At 27.2% G+C, this 13,742-nt stretch overlaps 1 protein-coding gene across 1 annotated transcript in view; it reads left to right on the forward strand.

The window, feature by feature from the left end:
• LOC136085159 (uncharacterized) overlaps positions 1-9,360 on the forward strand; it is a 33,750-nt gene extending 24,390 nt beyond the window's left edge. Inside the window, exons 3-5 of the mRNA XM_065806448.1 lie at positions 8,019-8,344; positions 8,420-8,519; positions 9,023-9,360. Of these exons, the coding sequence (XP_065662520.1) occupies positions 8,060-8,344; positions 8,420-8,443 (309 nt within the window). The 5' untranslated portion in view covers positions 8,019-8,059 and the 3' untranslated portion in view covers positions 8,444-8,519; positions 9,023-9,360. The remainder of the gene's footprint in view (positions 1-8,018; positions 8,345-8,419; positions 8,520-9,022) is intronic.
• The last annotated feature ends 4,382 nt before the right edge of the window (positions 9,361-13,742 follow it).

The following is a 13,742-nucleotide window of genomic DNA, read 5'->3' on the forward strand; positions in this document are numbered from 1 at the left end:
ACACTTGTTTTATTCTTGTTTTTTAATCTTGAATTTTATTTGTTTAAAAAAAAAAAAAACAATGAAAAAAAACGTATAAAAGGAAGTTGTTTAAAATATTTTTTTATTCAACAAAAAAAATGGCTAGCGTTGATTTTAAAATTACATATTGCAACGACAAAAGTTATTTGAAATTTGGCGATTTGGCTGCAAATACATTGTGGCTTTGTGACATTCAACGAGAGAAAGATGTCATTGCTGGGCAATATTCAAAATGCCCGGTAAAACCAGTCGCTCAATTCGATTTTACAAAAAACGAAGTGGTTTATTCTAATCATAACGACGAAGAATGGATATTGCTTCCTGAAAAATACAGGCAACAATGCAAAAACAGAGAAAAAATTCATTTTCTGTATAGAGCAGAAATAAAAACGAGTAAAGACGACAAAAGTTTTTTAAATAAAAAAGGCGGCTAAAACAACTATCAAGCGTTTATACATCATACGCAAAGTAAAGTGACAAAGAAATTTTTGGAAAATTTAATGAGCGATTTGGAAATTATTCAAAATAAAGCTTATGTGTACGCGTTCAACGTTACGAAAATTTATAAAGAAGTTAAATTTGCCAATTTTGCAATTCGACTTGCAAAAGATGATGAAATGTTTCATTATTCAGAATACGAAAGATTGGCCGCAATTGAACCTCCCATGATGAACGTCATATTGAAAGAAAAAGGTTATCAAAATTTTAATCAAAATTTAAAAAGGAGCTGCGAAAGAAAATGCCATTCAAGAAACTGACAATAAAAAATTGAAAAAAGAAACTGAAGAAGAAGAAGCTTAATTTTAAATATTATTTATTCTTTTTTTTTGAGATATTTAAATGTATTGTTAATAAAAACTTGAAAAAAACCAGTTTATTACCAGAAACATTGTTTTTTTTATTCCCTTAAAAGGTAATTTCAATGGGTATAAATACTTTGAAAATGTTAAAATACAGTCAGTTTTAAAAGAATGACGAGCAAGAAAGTTGATCAATCTGTAGAGAAAGCGTTACAACTGTTTTATCCAAATAATGAACTACATCCTATACTTCAAGAATTTCATCATTTGGATCACACGTATGAAGATTGGCTTAATATTATAAAAGAATATTTAACAAAATGGAATCTTCAATTAAATTCACCCGAGGAACAATATTCGGTTCTTTATCATGTTTTTATAATGAAAGATTATAATAAAAATATGGACTTGTTTGCAAAATCGTTTAGAGAATGCATGTCATTTGAAGAACAAACGCTTAATTGGACTCGGAAATGTATCAAGTTTGCGCTCTAATAAATGAAACTTTTTTAGAAATTATCAAAAAGGAATCAACACACCCGATATATAAATTGTACAAAGATAAGCTGGATGAATTTATTGCAAATTTTAAATACTTTAATCGAGCTTCGTTTAACACGTGGAAAAACAAATTAAAACTTTCTCTCAAATATTACTTTTTGTTTCCTTATTTGATTAATAATCATGGCGATTATTTGAATAACCATTACCGCAATTATGAAGAATTGCGAAAAAAGTACATACCTTCAAAGTTTACTCTTCAAGCCAATTATGCCCGTTTTAGTTTTAATGACAAACTCTTTCACAATGGTTATTATACTATATACACACCTATTCGCATTTATGATTATTTTTCAAAAACTGAAAAATACAAAATAGTGCAAGATAAAGTTTTAATTTACAAAGCTATTAATCAATGTAATTTTTACCACAATTCGCCAATTGAATTGTTTCCGCAAGCAAACTGGTTTTATTTTTTCAAAAGAAATTTTACAATATCTGCTATTCTTTACAAGAAAGACGACAAACTTTACGATTACTTGAAGCATAAAGAAAGAAATATTGCAAACAAGGAAGAGTTGAAAATTGTCTTTCACTCATAAAAAGAAACATTTATTATTTTTTAATAATATTATATTTTGGAAAAATTTTCATTTAAAAAAAATACATTTTCAAAACATGTACACGTATTCTTATTTTTACAGTTGTTATCCTTTAAAAAGTTTAAAAAATCTCGAAAATTGTTTGATGAATTTTCATCTATATTAAAATAAAGTAAATCTTGCATGTATAATAACAGCATTTTGGTTTCATATTTTGGACAGTGATGTAAACGACAAATTTGAAATGTCAAATGAGTATAATGATATTCACATTTTTGTTCTCCATACCAATAACGCATATTTTGCACTTTTGGAAATTTTAAATAATTCAAGTCAAAGAAATATAAATTGAGATTTAAAGATTTTAGAATACTTTTTTCAATGTCTCCTCCTTTAAACAATATTAAATTGTTTGCATAATTTTTAAAAATAAGAGTCAAATATTCGTCAGTCTTCCAACAAAAGATATGTTCGCCAGAAAAGGAATTATCAGGTTGATAAGTTAATCCGTGAATATTACGATTGCAAAAGTTAAAAGTACTTTGTTCCTTGAAACTCAATTTATTAAAAGGTACACATGGCCAAATTTGAACGTGATAAATTTTGTTTCCATTAAACATTCGCAAACACAACTCTCTTAGACATCTTTTCCCCCATATATGTCGTTCTGTATTTTCAATATATTCGGCATCCATAAACCATATCTAAAAAAAAAAAAAGAGTTGTAAATCATAAATAACCTCTGTTTCTTTGAAAATTATTTTTACAAGTATAAAAATGTAAAATGTGTTTAAATTTTAATTAAAAAAAATGGAAAGAGTAGACAGTATAATTAAAAGAATTCACAACAACTGCGTTGAATGCGCTTGACGAAGTGAGTAAAAGATACAGCCAGTTTAATAAATCTGGCAACTCCTCTCCACATTCTCCTATATCAGATGATGAACATACAAAAGATGAATACTCTAACGAATTGCTTCAAAAAATATTAAACTCCAAACGAGCAAATCTTGATTCTAGCTCAATTGAAAAATGTTTCAATAATAGCAATTTTAAACACCTTTAAAACGAGCCTCAGCTTTGCTTTGACCATCAGAATCATTTTGAAAAATTAAAAAAAGACTATATGGATCAAAAAGACTGTATAGCAAAATATTATCATTCAAAACTTGTAGTTTTGGTCATGGAATCACAACCTAATAAAAGCCAGTTTGAAGCAGAAGGTGATCAAACAGACGGTTTTATAGATACGTTTAGTACAAAAGTGCTGCCAGCTGCTTCAACTCTAATTAAAAAACTCGAGGCAATTTTGCGAAAACAAACTGTTAAAAGAAGCATTGACAGAATAATAAAAGAAGAACCGACGGATAAAAAAACTTTATTTGTTAATATTTTACATGCTGTTGTAACAATATTTATTTCAAGTTTTTTTAGTATTGAAGAATAATGTGCTCAAATGAGTCTTTAATTTTGTATTTTTCTCAACCCGTGTATAAGAATTATTTTAAAGGTGTGTATGGCATTGACGAATTAAGTCGATCCACAACCCATATCGACATTATTAAACGCATGAACAAAAACGGTTCTTTTATTATTTATAACAATTAAACAAGTAAAGAAGATGGTCAACACTGGCGAGCGCTGATAAAATTGGATGACGGTCATTTTTTTTGCTTTGACAGTTTAGGTCCAGAAAGCGTTCTTCGTCAAATTCCTTTTCATCTAAGATATAACAGACATTTGTTTGAATCTGTAGACGAAGTTCAAACAAATTTAAAAATTAATACCTTGAATATAAATTATAACGAAATTGAAATTAATTCTTATATAAAAAACACAAATCATTTTCCGTACGAGTGGACACTTCATAATAAAGAATTTTATTGGTTTACACATTTCATCTTGAAATTTAGCGCAGAAACTGGACAACAAAATGTCATGTTATCTTACAACAAAAATTGCTATCAATGGAATAATAGTAGTTTGTGTGGTGCTTTCGCGGCATATTTTTTAACAATTTTATTTAACATGCCTGATTACAGATATGGTTCATCTATTTACATACCTTTATTTGACACTTTGTTAAACCGTCATTTTTTTGAAATTTCTGAGCTTCATAATTCTGAACAAATTCTGCTAAAGATGGCTCCATTCTTTAAATTTGTAAAAAAAGAATTCTTTCCTTATCTTGATACAACAGCGAAACGACTGTTTGAAAAAGACGTCTTGTTACCTTTATATTTCAAAAAACAAGAAAAACTGGAACGAGACTCGCTGTCGGCCAAATCCAAAGACAAAACAATTAATCGTGATATATATGAAGCACAAATATTGTCTGATAATACTGTACGCAATATTTTAAAAAGTCACGATTTGCTTACAACGAATAATGAAACACAATGGAACAAAATTTCAATGCAGGATTTATTAGCTATACCTTCTATAATGAATGAAGAAAATATTTATTTAATGCAAAACGAAGAAAAAAAAACAAATATACTTGAATAATTTTTCTCGATTACAAACAATAGACAGATTTTTAGACAGACCTTGGGATGACGTCATCACAAAAGAACATTTAAAAAGGCTTTTTGATCTCAACTTGTTATTAAAAAAATGCAAAGACAAGCTATATGTCCTTTACGCGACACTATCGAAGAACAATTGTGCAATACGTGTGGTGGTTACGGTCAATTATATTGTATTTTGGCAAAAGAAAATCGAAAAGCAGTTTTGGAAGAATTTAACAAATGTCTTGGCGTTATCAAGGACGATATATTATATGTTACATACGAGAAAAAGATATTTAAGTTACCAAAGATTAACATAACTTGTGATTATTGCAACGGCAAAAAAAAAGTCTTTATTAAACGCAACAGAAACCAAAGTTTTCAAAAAATAAAAAAACATTTATTTTTGTATATACATTTTATTTGAATAAAAAATAAAATACAAATTATAATTTTTTTCTTTATCGTACTTCAAAAGAGTAATCTTGCATATAAGGTTCGACAGCTTTTGTTAAATTTACCGTGTTTGGTTTTTTTCCTTTCCACGCTTTTTTTAAACTATACAAAAGAGAACCGACTTGCAAAGCATTTGACACGTTTTTCGGAGTTATGTAATCGGCTAATCCATGTCCCCGAGTTTTCTTTATTTTTCGTCTCAAAAAATGTCTTTTATTTTTAGCGCTTGTTTTTCTCATTCGCTTTCGAGTAGCCATATTTGAAATGTATCTTTTATCACTTCAATAAAGTCATTATATAGCATTTCAAATTTATTTTCTTTTCGACGAATTATAAATGTAATAATAGCCATATCAGATGAACGTATTATTTTCATTTGATTGCTTGCGTCTACTCGGAAAAACAATTTAAAGTTTTTATTTAAAGATTTTAATGTGCTATATGAAGAATCTAACGGTTGTAAATCCGAAACAGGCGAAGGCGAGGAAAAATTATTGTAAAACTCGGCCAAACATGTTTTGAAATCCATGATTAAAACTTGTTATTTTTTTTAAAAGTTGCGTTATATATTAAAAAGTTTTAAAAGTCGCGTTATTTATTAAAAAAAAAATTAAAATTCAAACACTGTTTAATTTTAAAAAAATACAATTTTGTTTTCTTATAATAAAGGCAATTTCTTTCCTTCATATAAAACTCTATCATTATATTTTACAATGTACATATTTAATGCTACAACATATTCATGTTCGAATCCGCCTAAAAAAGAAGTTAAACTCGAATCACCTTCATTTACATTACCACATATCATCTCGACCAAATGACCGTTTAAATATGAAAATAAAACAATATATTCTCCGCGATTCGAAACATCCATTCTGATATTTCTGATGTATCCTTTAACATCACGTTTCATGTCTTTTACCAACAAAGAAAATGTTTTTACGTCATTTTGCACAATAGTAAAAAATGCGTTTAAAAAACAAGTTGAACATTTTTGTTTCTGATGATGAATAGTGCCAATTCGATGACAGCGTTTATACATTATTTTTTTTTTAAATATAGTGTTAAACAGTGGTCCAAGCAATGGTATACTACCAAGTACGCTTCCTAAAATGCCTTGTCCGCGTTTTTTATAGTGTTTTTGAGTGTTTACTCTTCCTCGTTTTTTAAATCTTTCCTCCTTCCATGATATTGTCGCGATTTTTTCATTTTTTTTTTTTTAAAAACACGTTTTCCGACTAAATTTAATGTTTAATTTTCTTTTGTATTTTTATACTTGCTTTTTTATTTTTCTATTTCAAATAAAGTCTTTTTTACATATTCAATACTTTATTTTTTTTTTATTTTTTATCTTACTTCAAGTTCTTCATGGAGGATTATTTGGTTTTGTTGATAAAATATTTTGTTAATATAAAATTTATGTAAACATTTATCTAATGTTTTTTTGTCAAGACCCATTTATATATCGGCTGTCCTGCACGTCCATTTTTGATGTTTTGTCTATTTCTTTTATACGTTGCCTTTGTTTTTCGCTTGCAATAAAGAATTTTTTTACAATCCAATTGATCTACAACTACTTGTAGATCTTTCATTCCCATTCCTAAATTTAATAAATTCACTGGTGGAGGACTGGCAGGAAATACTCTAAAATCAATTTCTCGCCTAGATGCTATTGACCTTGTTCTTGACATTTTTTTGATAAATTGTGTACATTTTGTTAAAATATATTTATACGAAATTTATAAAAATATTTAATTTTACGCTGTATTTTTTCTTCTATATACACGTTTAATTAACTTTACTTTTTTACACAATTGTAATAATTATTTAAAATAATATTTTGTGCCTCCCAACACTACCTTACTTTTACACCTTATTTGTCTTACTTGCATATCTTACTTAGTAGACCTACTTTACTTTTCGAGTATTTTTTTCTTCATTTTAACATGCTTATTTTTCCTGCTTACTGACTTGTTTTTTTTTTTTTATAAAAAAATTTTGTGTCCCCGACACTGCCTTACTTGGCCTTACTTAATCATCTTACATACTTATTGTCTTACTTATGAGAAGTATTGTCTTACTTATGAGTATTAACTTGCTTACTTATTTTCCTGCTTACTAACTTATTTTTATTTCTTACTTAATTTTTTTTTGCATGCTTAATTTTTGCCTGCTTACTTATAACTTCCAAGACAGACATTTTAACTGACTTTTTTCTTGCTTAGTGACTTGTTTTTTTTTTGTAAAAAATTTTGTGTCCCCGACACTGTCTTACTTAGCCTTACTTATTCATCTTACTTACTTATTGACTTACTTATGAGTAGGCCTCCTTTTTTTTATTTAACCGCGGTTTACTTGCTTACTTATTTTCCTGCTTACTAACTTAATTTATTTCTTACTTATTTTTTTTTTTTTGCATGCTTAATTTTTGCCTGCTTACTTATAACTTTCTAGACAGACATCACCAAGTCTCGTGTATTCACCAGAACTATAGTGTTAACATATAACTTTCTAGACGGACATCACCAAGTCTAGTGCGCTCACTATGACTATAGTGTTTTTACATATAACTTCCTAGACATTACATCACTAAACCGTACGGTTATAGTGTTTTTTACACATAACTTTCTAGACAATACATCACTAAACCATACGGTTATAGTGTTCACTAAACCATACGGTTATAGTGTTTTTACATTTAATGACATGATAAAGATCGAAGTTTAAGGGCGAAGCTGAGATTTGAACCCACGAACGGTTCATGAATGACGATTACAACATAGTGCAGAATGCGAACGCACTATGCTACGTATACGTGATGTATTTATGTACTTTGAAATCTTTTAAATTATTGTTTCGCTCTAAGAAAGAGAACAGTTATTTGTTTTTCTAAACACTTTTCTCAGAAATCATTACTCTTTGAAGAGAATGAATAGAAAAAGAAAAAGCGTTTAATAAAGCTGAACAAACATTAAAGTTTGTTAAAGTTTTTTTTAATTATTTTGATCAGAAATAAAAAAAATGTTTGTTATAACATATATTTAATATTTCTTTCAACTACATAATTCTTTTGTAATAATTTATAAAAAAATAAATATAGCTGAGCAAACTTTACTTGTTTTTTTCAGATAAATAGCAGTTTGTTTTGAAAAAATATCAATTCGCCACAATGAACACAACAGAAGTTATCACTATATTTGATGATAAGGAATTGGAATTCTATGAAAGGGTGTTAAAACCAGACGGAGTGCCTATTGAAGATTTTATTGCGGCTCATGATATGGTCATGGATTCGATGAAAGAAAAAAAAATTGATGTGATTGATTTAACAGTCGAAGATATTGTTAAACATGTCGAAGATAATGTTACTCAAGTCAAAGATAACGTTACTCATGTCAAAGATAAAGTTGAAAAAGTCGAAGATGAAGATTCAATCGACTTTAAAGTTACAGAGGTAAATATTTTTCAATCATAAAAATAAGTTTCGCTTTTTTTTTATTTTTTTTTTATTTTCTTTCACTTTTTTTAGAGAAAAAAAAAAGAAAAGAAGTAGTAAAAGCTATAAAGCACGGAACCATAAAAGAAAAATTTTATATCTTTTAAAAAAATACGGCTTTGATAACCAGTGTGTAAGACTATAAATATTTTTTTTTTACAATTTTTTTGAGAATATATTTAGTTTTTTGTTTAATTTTCTATGTATATAATTTTCTTCTGTTTGTCGCCAACGTTTTATTTTTTTACCGACTCTTCCCAGTTTTCGATTTGTTTTGTTATCTTTATATTTTTTATTTGTATTACGTTTGCACATAACTATGTTTTTACAGTTGCTAGGAAGATTTTGTTGAAGAGTAATCGGATTATTTGTTTGTGTTAATTTTGAAAACTTTAAGCGTGGCACGTTCGCTTTTGATCGCGCCATATATTCTAAAAATAAATTTTTTATTTTATTTAAAAAATATTCAAACTGTTTTTTTTTTTTTTTCAAAATATAAAAAGTTACCGGCTGTTTCTTTAGTTCTAGGCGTATATCTTATTTTTGCCATCAATAAAACTATTTAAATATTTTGTTTTTTTCTTTTATATATATATATATATTTTTGGCAGTAACAATATTACTTGCTTTGTTTAGAATATAAAAATGAGTATAAATTCGAGAAGAGAATTGGAAAAAAGTATTCAAAATGTTGTGGGTGCTCGGTGGAAAGAAATGGCCAAATATTTTGGATTTGCTGATAATACCATAGAAATCATTGATCACGATTACTTGCGTATTTACGGTAAATTTTCAAGAGTATTTCAATTATTATTTCAACGCGAACAACACGAATGGGCAATCATAAACATTGTAAACAGTTTAAAAATATGGCTAAACGATGAAAAAAACCGTCTTAAAGGCGACGAACTGTTTATAAGCAATTTAAACGCGTTGATTATTAAAGTTGATAATTAATAATTAATAGATTATTAATAAAATTTTGTACATTTTCTCGGAAAAAATCTTTCTAAATTTTTTTTCGAAAAATACCTTTAATATTTTCTCAGAATTTTATCAATGAAAATCATTTTCTCTTTAAATTTGTTTTTACAGTTTACTGTCGTTTTTTATTTTAATCCGATCATTTAATTTTGTCGTTTCACACTTGTTTAATAAATATTTATTTTTTTTATATAAGTTTAAAGTTTAGAAAAAAAAATATTTCACACTTGAAATTTTCAATTAAAAAAAATGGAACCATTAATCATGTAAGTTTTGTTTTTAAAAATGTTTTTTTTTTGTATTTTCTTTTTCAAAAATGAGCTCATAAATTAATTCTTTAGTCACAAAAACACTGAAAAAATATGCTGCTGTTATTGTGGAATGTTGCAAAATATCGAGAACCTGCTTGATCATCAACAAAACTGTTTGGAAAAAATTAATTCGACTTCTTGCTTTTGCTGTGGAATCAATGTAAATAATTTAGAAACGCACGAATGCCGATATGAAGAAATTCAACCAAGCACCTTTTTGTGTTTTTTATGCGTCCATCAAATACCAACTGAAATAATGGCAAACCATGTCACAGATTGTTTATCACATTTAGAAGAAAGATTAATAATAAAGGCAACTGAAAATATAAACGAAACCATAAAATCAAACACAAATGTCTTTAACAAAATAATCAATAACTGTATGCTTTCACTTTCCAATTCAAACAAACAAATTGCTCAACTGACAAGTTTGGTCACTTGCAAAAATAAAGAATTTGAAAATCATGTCAAAAGCTCAACGGAAAACTTGACAAATTTGATAAACGAAAAAAATAAAGAAATTGCAAATTTAAAATCTCTTGTTTGCGATATGAAAATATCAAAGGAAAATTTTCCAATCACTGATAATCAAATTATCAAATGTGACCAAATGGATCTCAGATTACTGTCCAATGAACCGTTTTATTCCGACCCTGCTTACACCACAGACGGTTATTTTTATCGAATAAAAATGTATGGGTACGAAATTGCTGAAAAAAAAATGGCCATTTACTTTCAACTTTTAAAATCTCCACATGATCACGTTTTAAAATGGCCGTTTAAAAGAAGAGTTATTGTTACTCTGCGAAATAATGTTCACGAAACGAAAAAGGAAATTTCATTTGGTAATTATAACCAAGGTCAACTTGAAAATGCCGGATATTGTCGATACTTTTACCAACCTGTTCATGAATATAATCCGGCTATCGGATATACAGAGTTTATATATCACGAACATTTGAAAAATTTTATTGTAAACAACATATTGTATATTAATGTGTCTATTGAAAATCACATTTAAATATTTTTTTTTTTAATTGTATTAAATAATTGATATTAAAACTTTATTATTCTTTAGCAAAAAAAAATGATTGAAAAATATTTCAGAGAACTTGCAGATCATCTTACGAGTGACAACACACGTAGTTTAAAATTTTGTCTATCTATACCGCTCCGTTTGAAGGAACAAATAAAAGATGGCATTGATTTAATGGAACACTTTAACACATATTCCGTTTATCACGACAACAAAGAATTCATATCACCTGAAAGCAAATACAATCTTTTATTAGAAATGTTAGCAATAATCGGAAGAACGGATTTATATATAAAATATAAGAAGAAAATTCCTCAATTGCCAACATATGAAGACTGCATAAATTTATCAAATGGTCAGACGCCAAAAGCAGCGATAATTGACGGACAACCAAACAAAAGCGATTACTATCCGGCCGAAGTTGTGGTTGCAAAACAAAAAGAACTTTTAAATATTTATAACAAATGATACTTTATAATATTAAGAATAAATATTAACTTTAATTTTTGTTGTTATTCACACACAGTATAATTTATATTATAATTATTATTTTAATTATTTTTGTCATTTTTTTTTTGTTTTAGAACCAATTAAACAAAATGCTCACAAAAATAAGGTAAATTTACAAAGACATTCAAACGTTTTCAGAAAATTTCAAAGATAAGTTATCAAACTGCTCTGAAGATTCTTTGCCAACGCTGAGATTAGCAAATTTAAATCAAAATTGAACAAAGAAAAAAACCAAAAAAGAAAATATGACGGAGAAAGAAAGGAAGACTCTTAAAAGAAAATACAGCAGCAATTTATTTGTTATCAAACACAAACGTCCTCGAATGATAATGGAAAATGGAGAACATAGTTCATTTAATCCAGAGTTGAGACGATACACATACTACACTGAAATGTTTATTAATAAAGCTCAGATATGGCTTGATAAAGATAATCTTTCTCGCACATTTCAAGAACTTTATACCGACTAACCGATACTTTCTTTATTAGATTTATGTAAACGCAAAATGGTATTTATTCGAATAAAAAAAGAAATGACAAATTTAACTCAAAATGTACTTTGTGTTCTCGAAAATATTTTGATAAAAAAACTCTTCTTTACTACCTCAAAAAAAGAAAAGAAAATTCGATGAAAAAAAAAGTTGCCAAATATATACTAAAAACTGATAAAGTATCAACAAAAAACTTGGACAAGTTTATAAAACCTCATTTAAAATTTTTTATTTTGCAGCATAATGTTTTAATAAATTTAGTTTATTTATTTGCACAAGTATATTATGAAACTGAATATTCAAAAAAAAAATATTATCACTTGAATAAAGATTATCTGCACCATTTTTTTAAAATTATTTTAAAAACTATTGAATGGTTTACCGATCAATATAACTTTGTCATTTATGAAAAATTTATTTGTAATAATAGTAGGGTAGATTAGGGTAATATGAGCATACTTAAAGATTTCTTAGATGTAAGCAGTAAAGTTAAAGTTGCTATGTATTTTTTGAATCGACTTTATGTGGTCATTACAGGAATCAGTACAACTAGCGTAAACCTATATGCAGTAATTAGCGGGTATCATCTAATTAAAACGATGTTAAATTTTGTGCGTTATTAAAATAATATTATCACGCATGAATGCATCTGTGGCGCGAAATTTTGTTGCTAAAATAATGAAATTAATTTTTTCATAAAGAAAAATATGTTAGCTAAAAATCCAATCCTTTTTGGCTTGAAAAACAATGCATAGAAATATTTTGTTTTGACTTTATTTAAAGATGCCATTTTTGTGTAATATGAGCATGCTCAAATTACCCAGTGATTTTTATTTAAATTACATAGTTTATATTCCTAAACAAGTAGTGGTTTTAATTGGTTTTTTGAATAAAAATAAAATATAGTAAAACTTTTTAATATTTTAACAATACTAAATATTTTTCTGTAATTTAAATCTAAAAAGATTGAATTTTTATCGTTCAAAGGTGTGAGTTGATAAAAATGAAAAAAAAAAAACGAACTAATTTTTTTTTTTTTTTCTTGTGGAAGACACAGTAGTATTGTTTCAACAAAAGTGGCTTAAAATTTGATTTTTTTAATGATAAGTTTTGTTAATAACGAATCATTATATTCCAGAAATTAGTTCCAATTGTCAGGTTGGTATTTTTTTTACAAAATTAATGTTTTTTTGTGAGCTAATTTAAAGTGCTCATATTACCAAGTGGTCTGGGTAATATGAGCATTTTTGTTACTTTTTTAAAACCTCTGTGTTTTTTAAGAAAAAATTTCGGGTGTCCAAATATCTAAGTGGATCATGAGAAGGGATCCCTAAATATTATTTATTCGCAAAAATTTTGGATCCAGCTTAATTATTTTTGAAATTATTCCAATTTTTGCTTAAGGTGCTCATAATACCCTAATCTACCCTATACTCGATTATCTTTAATAAAAGTTTTTTTTTTTTTCAGAATGAAAAACATTAAAAAATGCACTCAAGAAATTGGTGACACGGAAAATTATGAAGAACCTAAAGTTGATTTTCTGTGTGTTTTTCATCGAGATTTAGAAGAAAATATAGTCTGGGAAGAAATAATTAAACGGAAAAAAGCAAAACGAGAAAACAAGTTTATTCCTTATTCTTACTATTTAAAAGAGGTGGCACAAAACACAAGAATTTGGTTTAATATTGACATTTACGATCAAATCATGAAAGAAATAAAATGTTACCCCAATGGAGAAATTGATTTGTCATTAAAACAACTCTGTTTAAGAAAATTATCAATAAAAAAGTTAAAAAATAAAATGGAAGCAGTCATGGATGAAATTGAATCTATTTTGGTCAATTTCAAATTTAATTTTGACAAAATCTTGCGGAGATTTCATGACGAATTTTAAACTATACTCACGGACCGTATTGGCTATGGAGAACTTCTACAGATTTGTCTTTTTTTATTATACAAAAAGCTTTAATAAAAGGACTTCAAAGTATTTTTAGTTGTATTTTTGCAGAAATAAATTTTAA

Source organism: Hydra vulgaris, chromosome 09 (genome assembly GCF_038396675.1).
Source record: "Hydra vulgaris chromosome 09, alternate assembly HydraT2T_AEP".
NCBI classification, from domain to species: domain Eukaryota; kingdom Metazoa; phylum Cnidaria; class Hydrozoa; order Anthoathecata; family Hydridae; genus Hydra; species Hydra vulgaris.